We start from the raw sequence: 15,534 nt of genomic DNA, 5'->3' as shown, positions 1-15,534 counted from the left end.
GCGCGGGGCCCCCTGGCGCTAGCACCAAGGACAAGCCGGCGAACGACCACACTTCTCCACGCGTCGCACCGGTCCATCTGCTGCGCAAGGGTGTCTGGTTTCCATCGGCAACGGCGATGGCAGGGGGAGGGGGCCTCTTCCATTCAAAGCCAAAGAATCTGTCTCATGCTACCTAGGCATGTGACAGCTCTTAGGCAAGGAGGGGTCCCCCGAGCTCCCGAGGTGATGCTAGATGATGCGGTTCAGGCACATCCAGGGCGCCTTCGCCTCCGAAGAAAAACGCGCTGTATGGCATGCAGCCGTAGGTTACTCCTAAGAAAGGAATGAGAGATTTTCTCCTTTGTAATAGCGTGGCGTCTACGTGTGTGTCCAGAGCGGTCAAGGTCCGACCTTGTAAACCCGACCTCTGGCCCTATCACACAAACAGGCAAAAGCGGTCCGGAGCGGTGGAGGTCCGACCTCGTAATCCCGACCTCTGATGTATACCGTGATAACCACAACGATAAAGGAGATTTTCTTTCTTGACCTTATCTCGGCTCCACCCAGTTACATTCATTCGTTTTGGTTGGCTGTTTTTTCGGTTAACCATTTTCTTCCTCCCAAACAGAGCCTTTACCTTTGTTGCTAACAATCCAAGTTAAGTTGCTGGCTTGTGGTCAGGTGAAGACACCCCTTCTAGCTGGAAGGCAGTCCGGACCCCTAAGGACCTGCTCTGGAGAAGTGGTACTTGTATCCTGGGGTAGAGAAGCTCCGCGTAGCTTAGCCTGGTAATGTACCCTAAGTTTATGTACTTCACTACCCTGTTACAAGTACTCTAGTATCCAGGACTGCTGTCCTTAGAGGTCCCGGGCTCCCTTCTAGTATAAGGCTTGGTTTCTTTACACCTTACTATGAGGTCTGGTAGCATGCTTCATCAGATTGTCAGCAACGGTCGCTCCAAGTCCACTCCGGTGGCCCGCTCCGGCGGAGACCGCTCGCCACGGTCGCTCCAAGTCCACTCCGGTGGCCCGCTCCGGCGGAGACCGCTCGCCACGGTCGCTCCAAGTCCACTCCGGTGGCCCGCTCCGGCGGAGACCGCTCGCCACGGTCGCTCCAAGTCCACTCCGGTGGCCCGCTCCGGCGGAGACCGCTCGCCACGGTCGATAAGAGCCGGGTCCGGGAAGTGGAGCTTGCTCCCTGAGCGATCCGAGGTCTGTGTAGCCGTTTAGCTTGGTTCCGTACCCTAAGCCTACACCCTCGTCGCCCTGTGGAGAGCGCCCTAGTACCTGAACCTGGCAACAGGTGTACCGGCCTCAGGGGTCCGAAGCACCCGCTCTCTGCATGAGCACACCAACGCAATCGAGCTTGCGTGGAAACACATCACGATAGTGGCCCACCCGCGGGTTCGTACCTCTCCCGAGGTGGGCCCGGGGGCCACTGTCGGTACCCCAGGACTGGGGTACCCCCTCTTGCTGTGTCTAGGCAAGGGCCTTTGTAGTTATCCTTGACTACATCCAAGCAGCTGGACCCCTGCGGTCCGAAGTCCTGTTCTCCCGACAACAATCCGGACCCGTTCCACGACTGGGGAAGGTCCGGAGTCGCCACGTGTCCAGGGAGAGGCAGGCGCTCAAGCGCAAGCAGCTGGGGCTCCGGACCTCCGGAGGAGTCCGGACCCCCGCGGAGTCCCGGACCCCTCATGAGGTCCTGGACCACCTGTATAGTGACCGGACCCCTCTCTGAGGGAAGAAGTCGACGCCCTGCCTCGGGGCGGTCCGGGGCCGACACATGTCTACAAGCGCAAGGCCGCTTGGTCTCCATACTAAGTCTCACCCACCACTGCATTCATTGTGGTAGGTAAACGTCCGCATTGATACAGCAGAAGCCGTGGCGATTCCTTGACCAGGGGGGACTATTGATCGCGTATTACCAAGACGCGTAGTGGAGCCGCTGGCGCCGCCCACTCCGCGCCTGCCAGTCTGCCATGACAGAAGAATGCGACTGCTCGGCTTCTCCCATTATGACGCCTACATAATAGCCTCGGCGCTACTCCAACGGGCGCCTAGCTGACGGGACAAGAGAAGACCCCCCTGAGTCAGAGGGCAGCAGTGTGCATATCGGAGAAAAGATTCGCAACTACTGTAGTCGTTTGAGTACTCTGCGCAGTATGCTGCACAGTCGCGTTGGGCCCACCTGTCGGGGCCCCAACGTCCAATGTATCCGCTCCCCCCTTTTGTCTATAAAAGGAGGGGGCGCCGCTAGAAGACCTCAGGCTGGGTAGGAGCCAAGGCCAGCAGAGGATAGGTTCATACACACCACCAAGAACAATACATCTCCCAGTGGACGTAGGGTATTACGCTCCGGCGGCCCGAACCACTCTAAATCGTGTGTTCTTGAGTCCTTGTCTCAGGGTAGATTCAGCCCCATCGCCTAGTACTTCCCCGAGTACTCCCTCACTGGGAATAGGCGGGTGCGCTCCGCCACCCGGCTGTGGGTACCCCTAGAACCCGCACGACATTTTGGCACCGTCCGTAGGGACCCCTGCGGTCCGAAGTCCTGTTCTCCCGACAACAATCCGGACCCGTTCCACGACTGGGGAAGGTCCGGAGTCGCCACGTGTCCAGGGAGAGGCAGGCGCTCAAGCGCAAGCAGCTGGGGCTCCGGACCTCCGGAGGAGTCCGGACCCCCGCGGAGTCCCGGACCCCTCACGAGGTCCTGGACCACCTGTATAGTGACCGGACCCCTCTCTGAGGGAAGAAGTCGACGCCCTGCCTCGGGGCGGTCCGGGGCCGACACGTGTCTACAAGCGCAAGGCCGCTTGGTCTCCATACTAAGTCTCACCCACCACTGCATTCATTGTGGTAGGTAAACGTCCGCATTGATACAGCAGAAGCCGTGGCGATTCCTTGACCAGGGGGGACTATTGATCGCGTATTACCAAGACGCGTAGTGGAGCCGCTGGCGCCGCCCACTCCGCGCCTGCCAGTCTGCCATGACAGAAGAATGCGACTGCTCGGCTTCTCCCATTATGACGCCTACATAATAGCCTCAGCGCTACTCCAACGGGCGCCTAGCTGACGGGACAAGAGAAGACCCCCCTGAGTCAGAGAGCAGCAGTGTGCATATCGGAGGAAAGATTCGCAACTACTGTAGTCGTTTGAGTACTCTGCGCAGTATGCTGCACAGTCGCGTTGGGCCCACCTGTCGGGGCCCCAACGTCCAATGTATCCGCTCCCCCCTTTTGTCTATAAAAGGAGGGGGCGCCGCTAGAAGACCTCAGGCTGGGTAGGAGCCAAGGCCAGCAGAGGATAGGTTCATACACACCACCAAGAACAATACATCTCCCAGTGGACGTAGGGTATTACGCTCCGGCGGCCCGAACCATTCTAAATCGTGTGTTCTTGAGTCCTTGTCTCAGGGTAGATTCAGCCCCATCGCCTAGTACTTCCCCGAGTACTCCCTCACTGGGAATAGGCGGGTGCGCTCCGCCACCCGGCTGTGGGTACCCCTAGAACCCCCACGACAATAGTATTGTAATGGTAAAACTTTCAGAGTGGAATGAAAAGTATAACTCTGCACAGACCAAGGCAAATTCACAAACTCTGTTTGGCAAACCAATTGTTGGCCATTAGCAACCTGAACAGTAACTGGAGCATATACAGAAGTAGACCCATGCAGTTTGGAAGCCAGAGCAGTACTAATAAATGTATGTGTACTGCTTGAGTGAACTAAGATCACCACCTCATGACCTTGCACAGAACCAAAAAGCTTGAGAGTCTTAGGTGTTACCTGACCAGAAATAGCTTCAGGTGAAAGGACCATACATAACCCAGCCTGATCTTGGGAGACAGCATCATCCATACTGAGTTGGAACAATTCCCAAATTTCCTGAACAACATGAGGTTGCACAGTAGGAGAACACTTGTGAGCCTGAGACCATTTGTCACCACACTTGAAACATTGCCCCATGGCTCTTCTGTAAGCTTTAAGTGTAGCTATTTTTTCTGCTTCAGTCTGAGTCTTGGACAGAGATGAACTTAAACTGTCAGAAGAAATAGCAGGCTTGATCTTGTCGTACTGAGGTGGTGGAGGTAAAGGATGTGCACTCTTGGCAGCAGCAACTGGAAAAGAATAACCATATTTTCTTGTATCTTTGCCACGGGAGAAATCCATGACTTCCTCCTGCAAGGCAGCCAAAGAGTAGGCAGTATCGAGGTCTTTTGGACGCTGTAAAAAGACAGTAGAGCGTATCTCGGAACGCAACTCATCAATGAATTTCATCATGTAGTGTCTAGGATCAGCATTGGACTCATAAGCAGCTAATTGATCAATTAATTCGGCACATTGGGTAACATACTCTGAAACTGTACTAGTCTGCCTAATATGTAAAAGCTGACGGATCAACTGATCATGCTCATCCCTAGCAAAACGATCTAGTAACAAGGAACAAAAATCCGGACACTCCAAACTAGACAAATGCTTCTCTACAGACTGAAGCCAGTGTGAAGCCGATCCAGTATAGTAGTCACCCACAACACGAATCCACATCTCAGTAGGGACAGAGTACATCTCAAAGTAATTCTCACATCTAGAAATCCACAGCTTAGGATTTAGGCCATCAAAAGAGGGAAATGGAAGTTTGGGTAGGCGACCAGAATTGACGCGATCAGTATGGATCGGTCTCGATTCAGAGTCGTTGGAGTAGAGTGGGGGTTTAGGAACAGAGGAGGGATGATAGGGCGTACCCTTGACCGGGACATGAGTATGGGTGAAAACCTTCCCAAACTCAAGATCCCGGTGACGATGTGCAACGCGGTGCCCATCAGGGCCGTCGGCGCCGGTCACAGCAGACGGAGATGCTGATGCCGACGCCGCATTCTCAAAGGAGGAGATGCGCGCATCGCGCCGAGGCTCTGACTCAGTGAAACGCTGCTCCCACTTGGAATCAAAATCGGTGAAACGCTTGTTCAATTCATCCAGGATGAGTTTGGTGTTGGGATCCATGGCTCCAAGGTTTTCCTGGAATCGGGTATAGTGGCTGTGAGAGGTAGGAGGAGGAGGCGAATCCAGGATCGGAATTGAATCTGATACCAGTTTGTTAGGCTACGGCTTGGAGATCAAGAAAGAGGAAGGAAGAACGAGCACGGGAGAAGGATATGAGACGGCAGAGGACAGCTTAGAGAGTTAAGATTATGTTTACAACTTAGTTCATGATCGCCCACGCAGGAGCACTGTCTCTAGATAAAGCTCACGCAGGAGCCGAGTCTTACTGGGTCCATTCCGGGCCGGTCACACGCGAGCTGGGCCGGGCCTTCCTTTTTGCCGTCGTTCACTTGGCCTGTTTTCGGGCGTCTTTTTTATTTTTGCATTTTTTTTAAAAAAAATTTACAGAAATATATTTTTGGTTTTAGGTTTTACAGTTCTATGCCCCTACCGCCCGGCAGGGGGCGGCAGGGATTTATATGTAAATAAAAATAAATTTATTTTTCGCAGAGGTCCTTGGAGGGAGCCTGCCGCCCCCCTGCCGGGCGGCAGGCCCCTGCCGCCCCATGGCGGCAGGGGCCTGCCGCCCGGCAGGGGGGCGGCAGGCTCCCTCCTCATATATAAAACTCCGCCCCTTCCCTCTGCGCCCTCATTTTCTGCCCACGAGATCCAGAGAGGGGAGAGGGAGGGTGAGTGAGGTAATTCCACCGGCGAAGCCCTGCCGGATTTTGGATCCGAACCGCAGGTAACCAATATTTCTCAACTATTATAGACTTGTTTCTAAAATAATTATGAATTAGAATAGATTTAGTTTTTGGATAGTGAAATATAGAATAGTAAACTTAGAATGACAGTACCTTACTGTTATTGCAGCATAAGGCAATGGCTGCCTCCAATTCTGTTGGATTTTCATGGACCGAAGAAAAATCCAGTATATTTATTGAGATCATGACACATCTTGTAATCAGTAAGAAGTTGGATCCATTAGCGGATAGTACGATAGAGATGGTGTTGTCCAAATTAGTTGAGTTTAAAGATTTGCCATTGTTTCGAGGTATTACAATGCAAGATTTAAAGGAACACCTGCTAGAACGTAGGAAGATATACATGAGGGTATGTGAACTAGCGAATCATCAACATGTTATTGGATTCTTACAAACTACTTGTAAAATATGGATGCGGCCAGAGGTGTATGAGATGCACATTAAGGTAACTCTTATTCAGTTCTAATCGCGTCCGTTATTTGTAATCCATATTTACGAAATAGTAAAATTATTGTGTAATTATATGCTAGGATTACCCCGAGGACACGGAGTTGATTAACAAATCGATACCAAATTTCAAAAAATTGGTATGTATCTTCGGTGGAGTTATGCCGCAAACTAGACGAAGGAGGTGGAAAAGATCTTCGGGTGATAGTTCTCGGCCTCCGCAAGAACAGATGACCGGAGGTTCGTCAAGTCGTGCTGCACCACCTCGAGCACCTAGTTGTGTTAACTGGGATGACGATATGGATGACTTCATGCCCCCCAAATCATGGCCTCGAACACCTGATGTTCCTCTCCCTGTGCATGAAAGTAGAACCATAAAAGAGAGAAAGGGAAAGTCAAGAGGTTCGTCAAGTCAAACTGCACCACCTCCAGCACCAAGTTCTGTTAACTGGGATGACGACTTAGATGACTTCATGCCCCCCAAACCATGGCCTCCAAGAAATGATGTTACTCCCCCTGTGCGTGACTACCTAGATGATTTCATGAAATAATGTGTAACATATAGTGTTCATCGGTCTAGATTGTGAAGTAAATTGTACTGAAATAATTTGGATTCTTCAATATCATGGATGTGTACTCATTTAGCTTTCTTCTATGTGTCACATTATGTGGTGGCTTGTGCTATAGGTGGCGACAAACCATGTGTCCAAGCATTTGGGGCTAACCAATTTGATACAATGAACGAAATATTAATAGAACGTTAAACAAGATACCACATAAGATATTACATTGAAGGTTACGTTCATTACAACCAAATTCTATAGAAATACGCACTTCCAACTAGTTAAACAAGACATTTAGGAGTACATACACAATATACTTAATTTCGTACATACAAATAAATGCACAACTAGATGCAGAAGGTCCAGCCTCGGCAGCAGCAGTGGGTACACACAATATACTTAATTTCGTACACACAAATAAATACACAATATCTTGTAGGTGGAGCCGATCCATCCGTCGGATTCCCGGAAGTGGTGGTTATTTGCTAATGGCGTGACACTAAACGAGTTCGATGGAAGTTTGGTCGTGCCCGAGCATATGCAAGAAGTGTCCCGCGATCTAGTCGCTGCAATAGATGAGACCCAACAAGGAACATTCCAGCCTCAAAGGGAGAATAATGAGCTGACAAGGGCATTAAAGAATCCGGAACACCCTGTACGAGCCCGCGGCATCGGTGTGGTCCCATGGAAAGTTGCTTGGGCCGGAGATTCCTCTTACAAGACTCACCGAAAGAGCAAAGCCGAACAGGAACAGAAACTTCGTGCCATACAAGAAGAGATGAACAGGAAGGTTGCGTCCTTGGCATCTCAGATGGATGCCAAGGTCAATGAGGCAGTGCAGCTAGCTCTGAGCCAAAGGGGCACTGCTAGGTCGCTCCCGGATGTTGTGATAAGCCCGGCCTCTCAGCGATGCAGCAGCTGTGCATCCACGGCGGCGCCCGACGCACAAGCAGAACAGCAACCCTAGATTGAGCCAACGGTGGTAGATGACCAGAGGTATCCGGTGGATGATGTCACCATGCCGACACTGTTGCGAGCAAGAAATATATCCATTCATGTCGCATACGGGTCAGCCCTGCCCCTGAAACCTTCTACTACAATTCATGGAAGGCCGATACCCCCTGGCTACACCTCCGTCACAGTCGAGCAGATAGTTGGAAACAATGAGGATCTTGAGCTCGACTTCATTGGAGGGGATGGGGAGAAGATATTGGGAGACGCACTGCACGGGGTCGTTCTATGGCACAAGGCCGACGTCAAACTTACTGTAAGCACAACGGCTCCCGTGCAGACCGATCGCCCGTCTCCGCGGCCTTCCTCACCGCCGTCCCCACAACCACCTCCTTCACCACCTTCTCTGCCGGCGCAAAGGGCCACGAGTACTCCAACTCCTCCTGCACCAGAAAAAGGAAAGAAAAAGACAGCATTCCTCCCAGCGGCTGGATCCTCAAAGAAGAAGCAGAAAACGGTCGAAAGACAATTAACCTACGAGAAAACCACTGAGGAGTTCGAAGAGGAGACTGCTTGATATATAAAAGAACAATTGAAGCCTAAAGTCCCCCGCCGAGGGAAAAGATACCTCTAGAACTAGGGAAAAAGCTTTTCGCAAATCTAGACAACCCACCAAAACCAAAAAGCTTACCCTCGGACTATAATCGTACTCTGACAAAAGCACACAAGGTGAGAAATCTGAAGAAAAAATGTGGCAAGACCATTCCTCAGCTTGGCACACAACAAAAAGAACTCAAGGCCCTCCGGGTGCCAGGGTTGCCACTCCTACACCCGACGGACGTACAACTCCAGGCGGACCTACAGGCCGCGATATTTCTTTCTGAAACTGGATTAATGCTAGAGGAGGCAACGGGGCAAGTGGAGGCGGAAATCCCTGTCGCTCCCGTTCTTACTCCATTCCAGCATGGAAAATCTTTTGTCACTGAGAAAGAGGAGAAAAGTCTAGGCACGCAGATGTTCAATTTGCATAGATGGTACCTGCGAATGTCGAATGACGAAGGGAAAAATGTTTGGAGTTAAGTATCGTGACCATGATTTCTTCTGCGGGGAGGACGACTTCTGGGTGTACTTCGAAAATTTATATCATATTTACCATCGACAAGCCCTCGACGCCTCTATCATCGCCATTTGGGTTTTGTAAGTATCACTTACCTCTACATTAATACTTTTTGTTAACAAGAACATAATTATATGTGTGCATTATAAAATTTCTATTGTATTGTTTAGACAGGAGACCCAAAGAAGCCGAAAACATGGATGACACCATCAGATCGGTTTCATGTCTCCTTTGCTAGTCAACCTGAAAGTGCTCAACGAAAATTACAAGGAAACGTGCCAAAACATGTACGATTCATTGACTAGGCAAAATTACAAATCCTATATATTCATACCATACAACTTTGGGTAAGCCTTGGTCGACTCAATCCTCTGTTATATTACTAAATAAATACTAAGTCGTCTAATGCATGTATGTATATATCCTATCTATATCTGCAGATATCATTGGATTTTACTCATACTTTCCGTAAAGACCGATAATCTTATAGTCTTTGACTCAATGAGAAATCCAAAGTCTGCAATCCAACATATCCTGGACCCCTTGAACAGGTAAGTTCAGTTTGCACAATCAAATCCTTTTTCTGTTAATAACAATTCCTGAATATCAAATTTAACTTTGAGCGTAGGGTTTGGAAAAAATTTGTGAAAAATAACAAAGGACGTGGTCAATGGAGGCCCGAACTGAATGTTAATATGGATTATCCGGTATGTTGATTCATAAAGATTTGTCTAGTTAAGTATATAATCCCAAATTGTTCTAAGTTGAGTAATTTATTTGTTTCTCCTTAAGTGTGCGAGACAACAAGGAACTGATTGGTGCGGATACTACGTATGCGACTACTTGCACATCATGACTCCATGCGGGAAGGCTACTGATGAAGACCCGAGAGTACGTCCAAACCGTTCACTAGTACATTTTCATAATTATACTAACGCACATCATGTTAATTCTTTTTTCCTAAATGATAGATGTCTCAAATGGGGGATGGATGTTACTCTACTGATCGGATCAACGCCGTGTGCGAGCAGCTCACCGGATTCATTTTGAACGAGATCTTGGATCCTAGAGACGAGTTCTACCACGACGGTCACATCCATAGAAGACTTCCATCGACCTCCTGAGGAGACCAGTAGTTGGACTGCAAACATGACTTATACATTTGTAAATATTTTTAAACGTTATGCCTTGATGTTTGTAAATTTGTAAATATATTAGTTCATCTAATTAGCTTAATTATATGCTCGCATTTCACTTTTAGTTAGTTTCAAATATTCTCTGAAAACGAACACGAATGACCAATGAACGTATAGTTCTGTAGAGCTTGAGTGCATTTAGCAATTATAAAAGAATAAATAGTAATAAATATAACAAACAAAACTAGATTTGGGAAAAAAAGGAAAAGATCATTGGTACCGGTTGGAAAGACCAACCGGTACCAAAGGGCTGCCACCTTGCGTCAGCATGTCAGCCTCTTTGGTACCGGTTGGTCTTTCCAACCGGTACCAATGGAAGCCTAAGGCACCGGTTGAAAAACCCGGTGTCTTAAGGCGAGGACATTGGTCTCGGTTTACGGGAACCGGTTGGAAAACCGGTGCCTAAGTACTTTTCTAACCGGTTCCCATAGCCTGTTTTCCAGTAGTGCAGAAAAAAAAATTGATGAAGTTATTCTCATAGCACGGGTGATTGAGTCCTCTGAAGAGATTAACTGGGCCCTTCTGAAACTACCCAAAACTAACAGCACGCCAGGGCAAACTTACAACGCTAACTTTACTTGCCCTGACCTGCCGTTACCAGCTTCCAGAGAGGCAGCAGCACCGGCCGTTCACGTGCGTGCACGGGTTAAATGTGCGGAACCAGAACCCTGATGAGTCCGTACGTCGAAACACAAACAACGATGAGATCAAAGACTCTAACCTAGACCTTGATGATTTCTCTAGCTAGCTAATCCCCTATCGTCACTAGCGACTAGCTCTTCCTGCCCTCTTCTTCTTCTTCTTCGATAGATCGTCTCTCGCTCACCCCATGCCGTTGAACGGGGAGCTCCAGTTGTTGGAGTACCCGTTCGCCCTCGCGATGCTCATCGTGGACCCCGAGCCCTGCGAGAACTGGTACCCGCTCCTCGCGGCGGCGTACGGGTCCCCGCCGGCGGTCGCCACCATGGCGTCGTACCCGATGAGCTTTCCCTCCTGGTCGTCCCCGTAGCTGCAGGTGCTCCCCTGGTTGGCCGTGCTGCTGTGGCCCTGGTCGGCCACGACGGTGCTCGACGGCATGAGGAAGGAGCCGGCGCCGCCAGCACCGAGGCCCGCCTGGTGGTACCCGGCGGCGCCGCCGTTGTAGACCGTCGAGCTCGACGACGCCTGGAAGAAGTTGTGGGCGGCGCTGCCGAGGTGCAGCTGCTGCAGGTCCTGCAGGCTGTGCGCTGCGGCCGCGACGGCGGCGTCCTGCTCGGGCTTGCACCACCCGCGGGACGGCGCCTGGCCGTACGGGTAGTGCACGGTGAGCGGCGACGGCTGCTGGAACGCGATGGTCGGCCAGCCGTGGTGGCCGTACGAGGCGTAGGCGCCCATCCCGGCGTCGGCCAGCTGCGAGATCACGGCGCCGTCCATGTCGGCGCGCCAGATGGTGGCGCCGCCGGCCTCCACGTGGTCCACGGCGTCCTTGAGGCGCCTGGCCGCGCCGCCGACGGGCAGCGTGCTGCTCTCGAGGATGCTCTTCACGTCGTAGCGGCTCATGTCGAAGTTGGTGACGGCGTTGAGCCCGCGGAACTTGATCGCGGCGATGTCGTAGGCCTCCGCCGCCTCCTCCTCGGTGCCTACGTTGTACGAGGAGGGAATATAATGTGCACGACGATTAGCTAGGATGCATGCGATGATTAGGGTTGGTTGTTTGTTTCCCAATGCAGGTCATCAGTCAGGTCATAGCAGCAGGCAGCAGTCTATAAGAGTTGCATATTGCATGCATGCATGCATGCAGGGGTGCCGCAAACTGTTGTGTGATTCAAAGAAAGCACTAGGGTTTTCAACTGGGGCCTTTGACTCCATGCCCCGATTTTCTCAGACAACTTTGAGACAAAAACTTGGAAAGGTACATTTGGGACATAGTTAATGCGGCGATCACTATTTTATGCCCCCATAGGGCAACATATAGAATATCTAATCTTCAGTTCTACGAGACGAAGATTTCAAGAAATTTGACTAAACAAGTACGGGTCGATGACTTAGATCTTGGGGGTATAACACTACTATATATATGCGTAGTCATTAGCTAGTTAATTATTTAAGAATCTTCATTAAGCGATCGAGCAATTTGGTTTTCATGTTGTCACCTAAAAGTAGCGCTCTATGCACCTAAGTAGCGCTTACTGCTGGTGAGTTATCAAACAAAACAAAATAGAGGAAGAGAAGAAAAATGAAGCTTACTGAATGTGCCAAGGTAGAGATCCTTGTTTCCTGCAACTCTCCCTATCCTTGCTTGCCATCTCCCATGCTGATGGTGTCTGCTCGGTGAACTATTGTTTCAGTACAAGGTCGGAAAAGATTGTACAAATCATCACTAGTAAAATTAATTTAATTGTTGCGAAAAGAATCTAATAATATTTTGTGAACATATATATACACCAGATATTAAGCGTATGCCATACATTATTATGTCTTAGTTGTGCATTGTGTCAACAAGTATGTATATATATAGGCAATTGAGTTATTACCTAGTTACTCCTCGATACTTTGATGCCCCGCGAGAAAATCCACTGCTATTCCTGCATGTGTATTGGATCATATATAATATAGTTAGAATCATCCTATCAAGAGTTGAACATGATATATGAAATAATAAGCATCAAATACTACCTTCTTAGGTATGCAATATACTCCTGCCTAGTCATATGTTTCATTTCCTCTAGCTCTTTTTCATAGTTACTTATCTGCAACAATAAAATTTTGGCAAAACAAAAAATAACGATTGTATTCAAGAAGCGCACACATAATAATTCTTGTTAGAAGAATTTGCAGAAAAACTATAGCAGTTTGCGTACTGGAAAATTTGTTGTGGTAGTTGTGCCCCAATACTTGAGAGCTGCCAAATCGTAAGCCCTTGCTGCCTTATCCTCCTTGTCATAGCCACCTAACAAGTGTACATGAATAAAATGACAAGGTGTAACCACTAAAATGGAAAGATATGTACATTGAAAATCTGAATGCTTACCGAGATAAACTGCGCATTGACGTTGTCATTTCCGTAGGCAACGTGGAAAGCCAGAATGTCAATGGAAAGGAAGACACAATGCTTAACTTCATCAGCAGCTCAATGTGTATACTATCTTGCCATGGAGGAGAAAAGTGATTATATATGGATACATATTTCATTACCTTGCCTACCCTTGCGGCTCTGTCCTTCTCTTCTACAGCTATTATCCCAGAGATGAGCCTCATAACGCCCTGTCCATCTATGTCTGCGCACAAACCAAAACTCAATAGCACAAATAAGCAAACGTAAAATTCAGATCAATGCACATAGTACATTTGAAATACATTTGTAAATAGGTCTATGCTCTAAATACCCCAAAATATAAGCAAAAATACAGCTGCAAATATATAGCTTTCGATGTCCATTGTCGAATTGAGTATAAAAGCGACACTAATCATGCACTCTAATAACCGCCAATTCAATGTTTTAACTGCTTCATGATTAGTAAACTTATACATGCATATAAACTTCGCGACTACCTAACTGATCGGCATATATATAGCTCTCGATCGTGATCACATCATATGAAGAAAAATATTTACGATATCACATACACTTAGTAAACTAAGAGTGTACTTCTTACTAGTAAAAAACAAAAGAGCTAGTGTACCCCTAAATTAATCACCGTATTTTCCAAGTATCATATGAACTACTAGTAGAGCAAAAGCACACACAGTACTAGAGTAGCCGCTGCCTCGAGAGATTGCATTATTAATATTTGCTAGCTAGCATAGATCTGATGCTAGTTCATGCTCTCGATGGATCGATCGCGCTCGACAAGGCCATCATTGTTATTTTCTAACTAACAGTAGAGTGCTAGACCAATTTGAAATGAACAAAGATCGAACAAGAACAGTACTGTATGTATCGAAAACACAGACGATCGACCAGTTCTAACCTTGTTACACCTCGATATATAGATGTCCTCTGCCCAAACGTGTCGATGGACTTCCTCGGGACGGCTTCTATCGCGCTGCTGGGGGAATCCATGGCGCCGTTCACCCGCTTGTTCTCCGACGACGTGCTATCCGAGGCCGCCGCTCCGCTGGCGCTGCCGCCGCCGACCACAACCATCGGGAGGTGCGAGCCGGTGCTCATCGAGAGCGCGAGGCTCTGCGAGCACCCACCCGCCACCGTGCCGTTCCTTCCGAGCGAATCCGCGCAGCCGAAGCTGCTCGCGCTGGCGTCGGTGCTCATCTCCTCAGGCTGCGGCTGATGCGTCGCCGGCGGCTGCGGCTGGGGCACCTGGTTGTTCCGGAGCCAGGTCTTGATCATGGACAGCTCCATGGTGTTGCTCCCGCTGTTGCTGTTGGTGCTGCTGGACATCGGGACCCCGGAGAAGAGGTAGCCGCCGGATTGATCCTGCTCGGAGACGAACGAGTTGCCGCCGAGGAAGTCCTCGAGCTTGGGCTCGGTGTCCTCCACCGCCCTCTTGCCGCTGCCCCCGCCGCCGCCGCCGCTCGAGCCGACGAGCATCGAGAGCTCCGAGGCGCCGCCGTTGTAGTCCAGACCTCTCATGTTCCAATCTGCTCGCGGCACCCACATCAAATATCAAGAAACAAAGTGGTGGGAAAAGAAACCATGGGATAGTGTTAGTGTGCACCATACAATACAAACAACCAGAAAGATCAAGCTAGATCAATCATCTGGAGAAACCGGTCGCCGATGCAGCCTCGCTCCTCACCTTGGGTTTCTTGCTGGCCCCTGTTGAAGGCCTCCATGATGCCATAAGAAGCGTGATCGTCCCGCAGGCCCGGCACGCCGAGGTGCCCGTCGGAGCCCTGCTGCGTCGTCAGGCCGTAGAAGTCGCTGGTGCCGGAGATGTCGATGCCGGCGGCAGGCGAGCTATCCTGATTAGGCTGCGGGTTCTCCTGGCCCGAGAGCGAGAAGCCGAGCCAGTTGTTGGCGGAAGCCATCTACGGAGGGCGGTGCTAGAACAGTGAGGGACTGAGGGTTAGGGTTGGTTGTGATCAGAGCGGTGGTAGCATTGACGAGAGAGAGGAGGAGGATGCTCTGTAAGGTGGAACTTGGAAGCTGATAGGGGGATGGAGGTATAGCTTTTCAGGGGCAGCACTACATTTTGGGTCAATGTGAAGAGGGCAGCAGGAAGAGGCCAGAAAAAATATCCTGGCCACCTGAGAGGAGGTGAAAGTGTTGTACAAGGTCTGTATTTATAAGAGGCAGCAGCGTAGTCCAGTTTTTTTGCTTGTTAATAAAGATTAAACAGGTCAAGGAAAAGGGCACATAAGATCTAGTAGTTTTTTTTGTTGAAAATGTTACTAGTACACTCAAGCGAAAAGAAAATATAGTGAGGCTCGGAGCACATGGAGGTTATCTGAGTGCAATTTGCTTTACCAGCCAGAAATGCTAGTTCTAGAATGTCGAAGATGCATATTATTATTATTAGGAGATTGCATGGTTTATAACTATTATAAAGCACAGGTCCCATTCTTTATCAAGTGCACCAAAACCTTTTCCTTTATTT

General features: G+C 49.4%; 1 protein-coding gene across 1 annotated transcript; it reads right to left on the bottom strand.

Moving 5' to 3' along the window:
• Positions 1–10,451: 10,451 nt before the first annotated feature.
• LOC120656445 (AP2-like ethylene-responsive transcription factor BBM1) lies at positions 10,452–15,205 on the bottom strand. The gene is made up of 9 exons (XM_039934536.1): positions 14,734–15,205; positions 13,948–14,575; positions 13,172–13,254; positions 13,008–13,016; positions 12,838–12,926; positions 12,653–12,726; positions 12,511–12,561; positions 12,224–12,300; positions 10,452–11,616 (listed from the first exon to the last, which is right to left on the bottom strand). Exons 1-9 carry the CDS (start codon positions 14,963–14,965, stop codon positions 10,820–10,822), a joined length of 2,040 nt encoding a protein of 679 aa, XP_039790470.1. The 5' UTR covers positions 14,966–15,205; the 3' UTR covers positions 10,452–10,819.
• Positions 15,206–15,534: the final 329 nt, after the last annotated feature.

This window comes from Panicum virgatum, chromosome 1N, assembly GCF_016808335.1.
Source record: "Panicum virgatum strain AP13 chromosome 1N, P.virgatum_v5, whole genome shotgun sequence".
In the NCBI taxonomy this organism is placed as follows: domain Eukaryota; kingdom Viridiplantae; phylum Streptophyta; class Magnoliopsida; order Poales; family Poaceae; genus Panicum; species Panicum virgatum.
This window is presented reverse-complemented; position numbering and strand designations above follow the sequence as displayed.

Coding starts and splice junctions, on each gene's coding strand:
- LOC120656445 (XM_039934536.1), bottom strand. CDS start 14,965: ATGGCTTCCGCCAACAACTGGCTCGGCTTCTCGCTCTCGGGCCAGGAG. Junction 13,255..13,947: donor ATATATCGAGGTGTAACAAG/GTTAGAACTGGT, acceptor GTTTGTGCGCAG/ACATAGATGGACAGGGCGTT. Junction 12,562..12,652: donor TATATTGCATACCTAAGAAG/GTAGTATTTGAT, acceptor ATACACATGCAG/GAATAGCAGTGGATTTTCTC.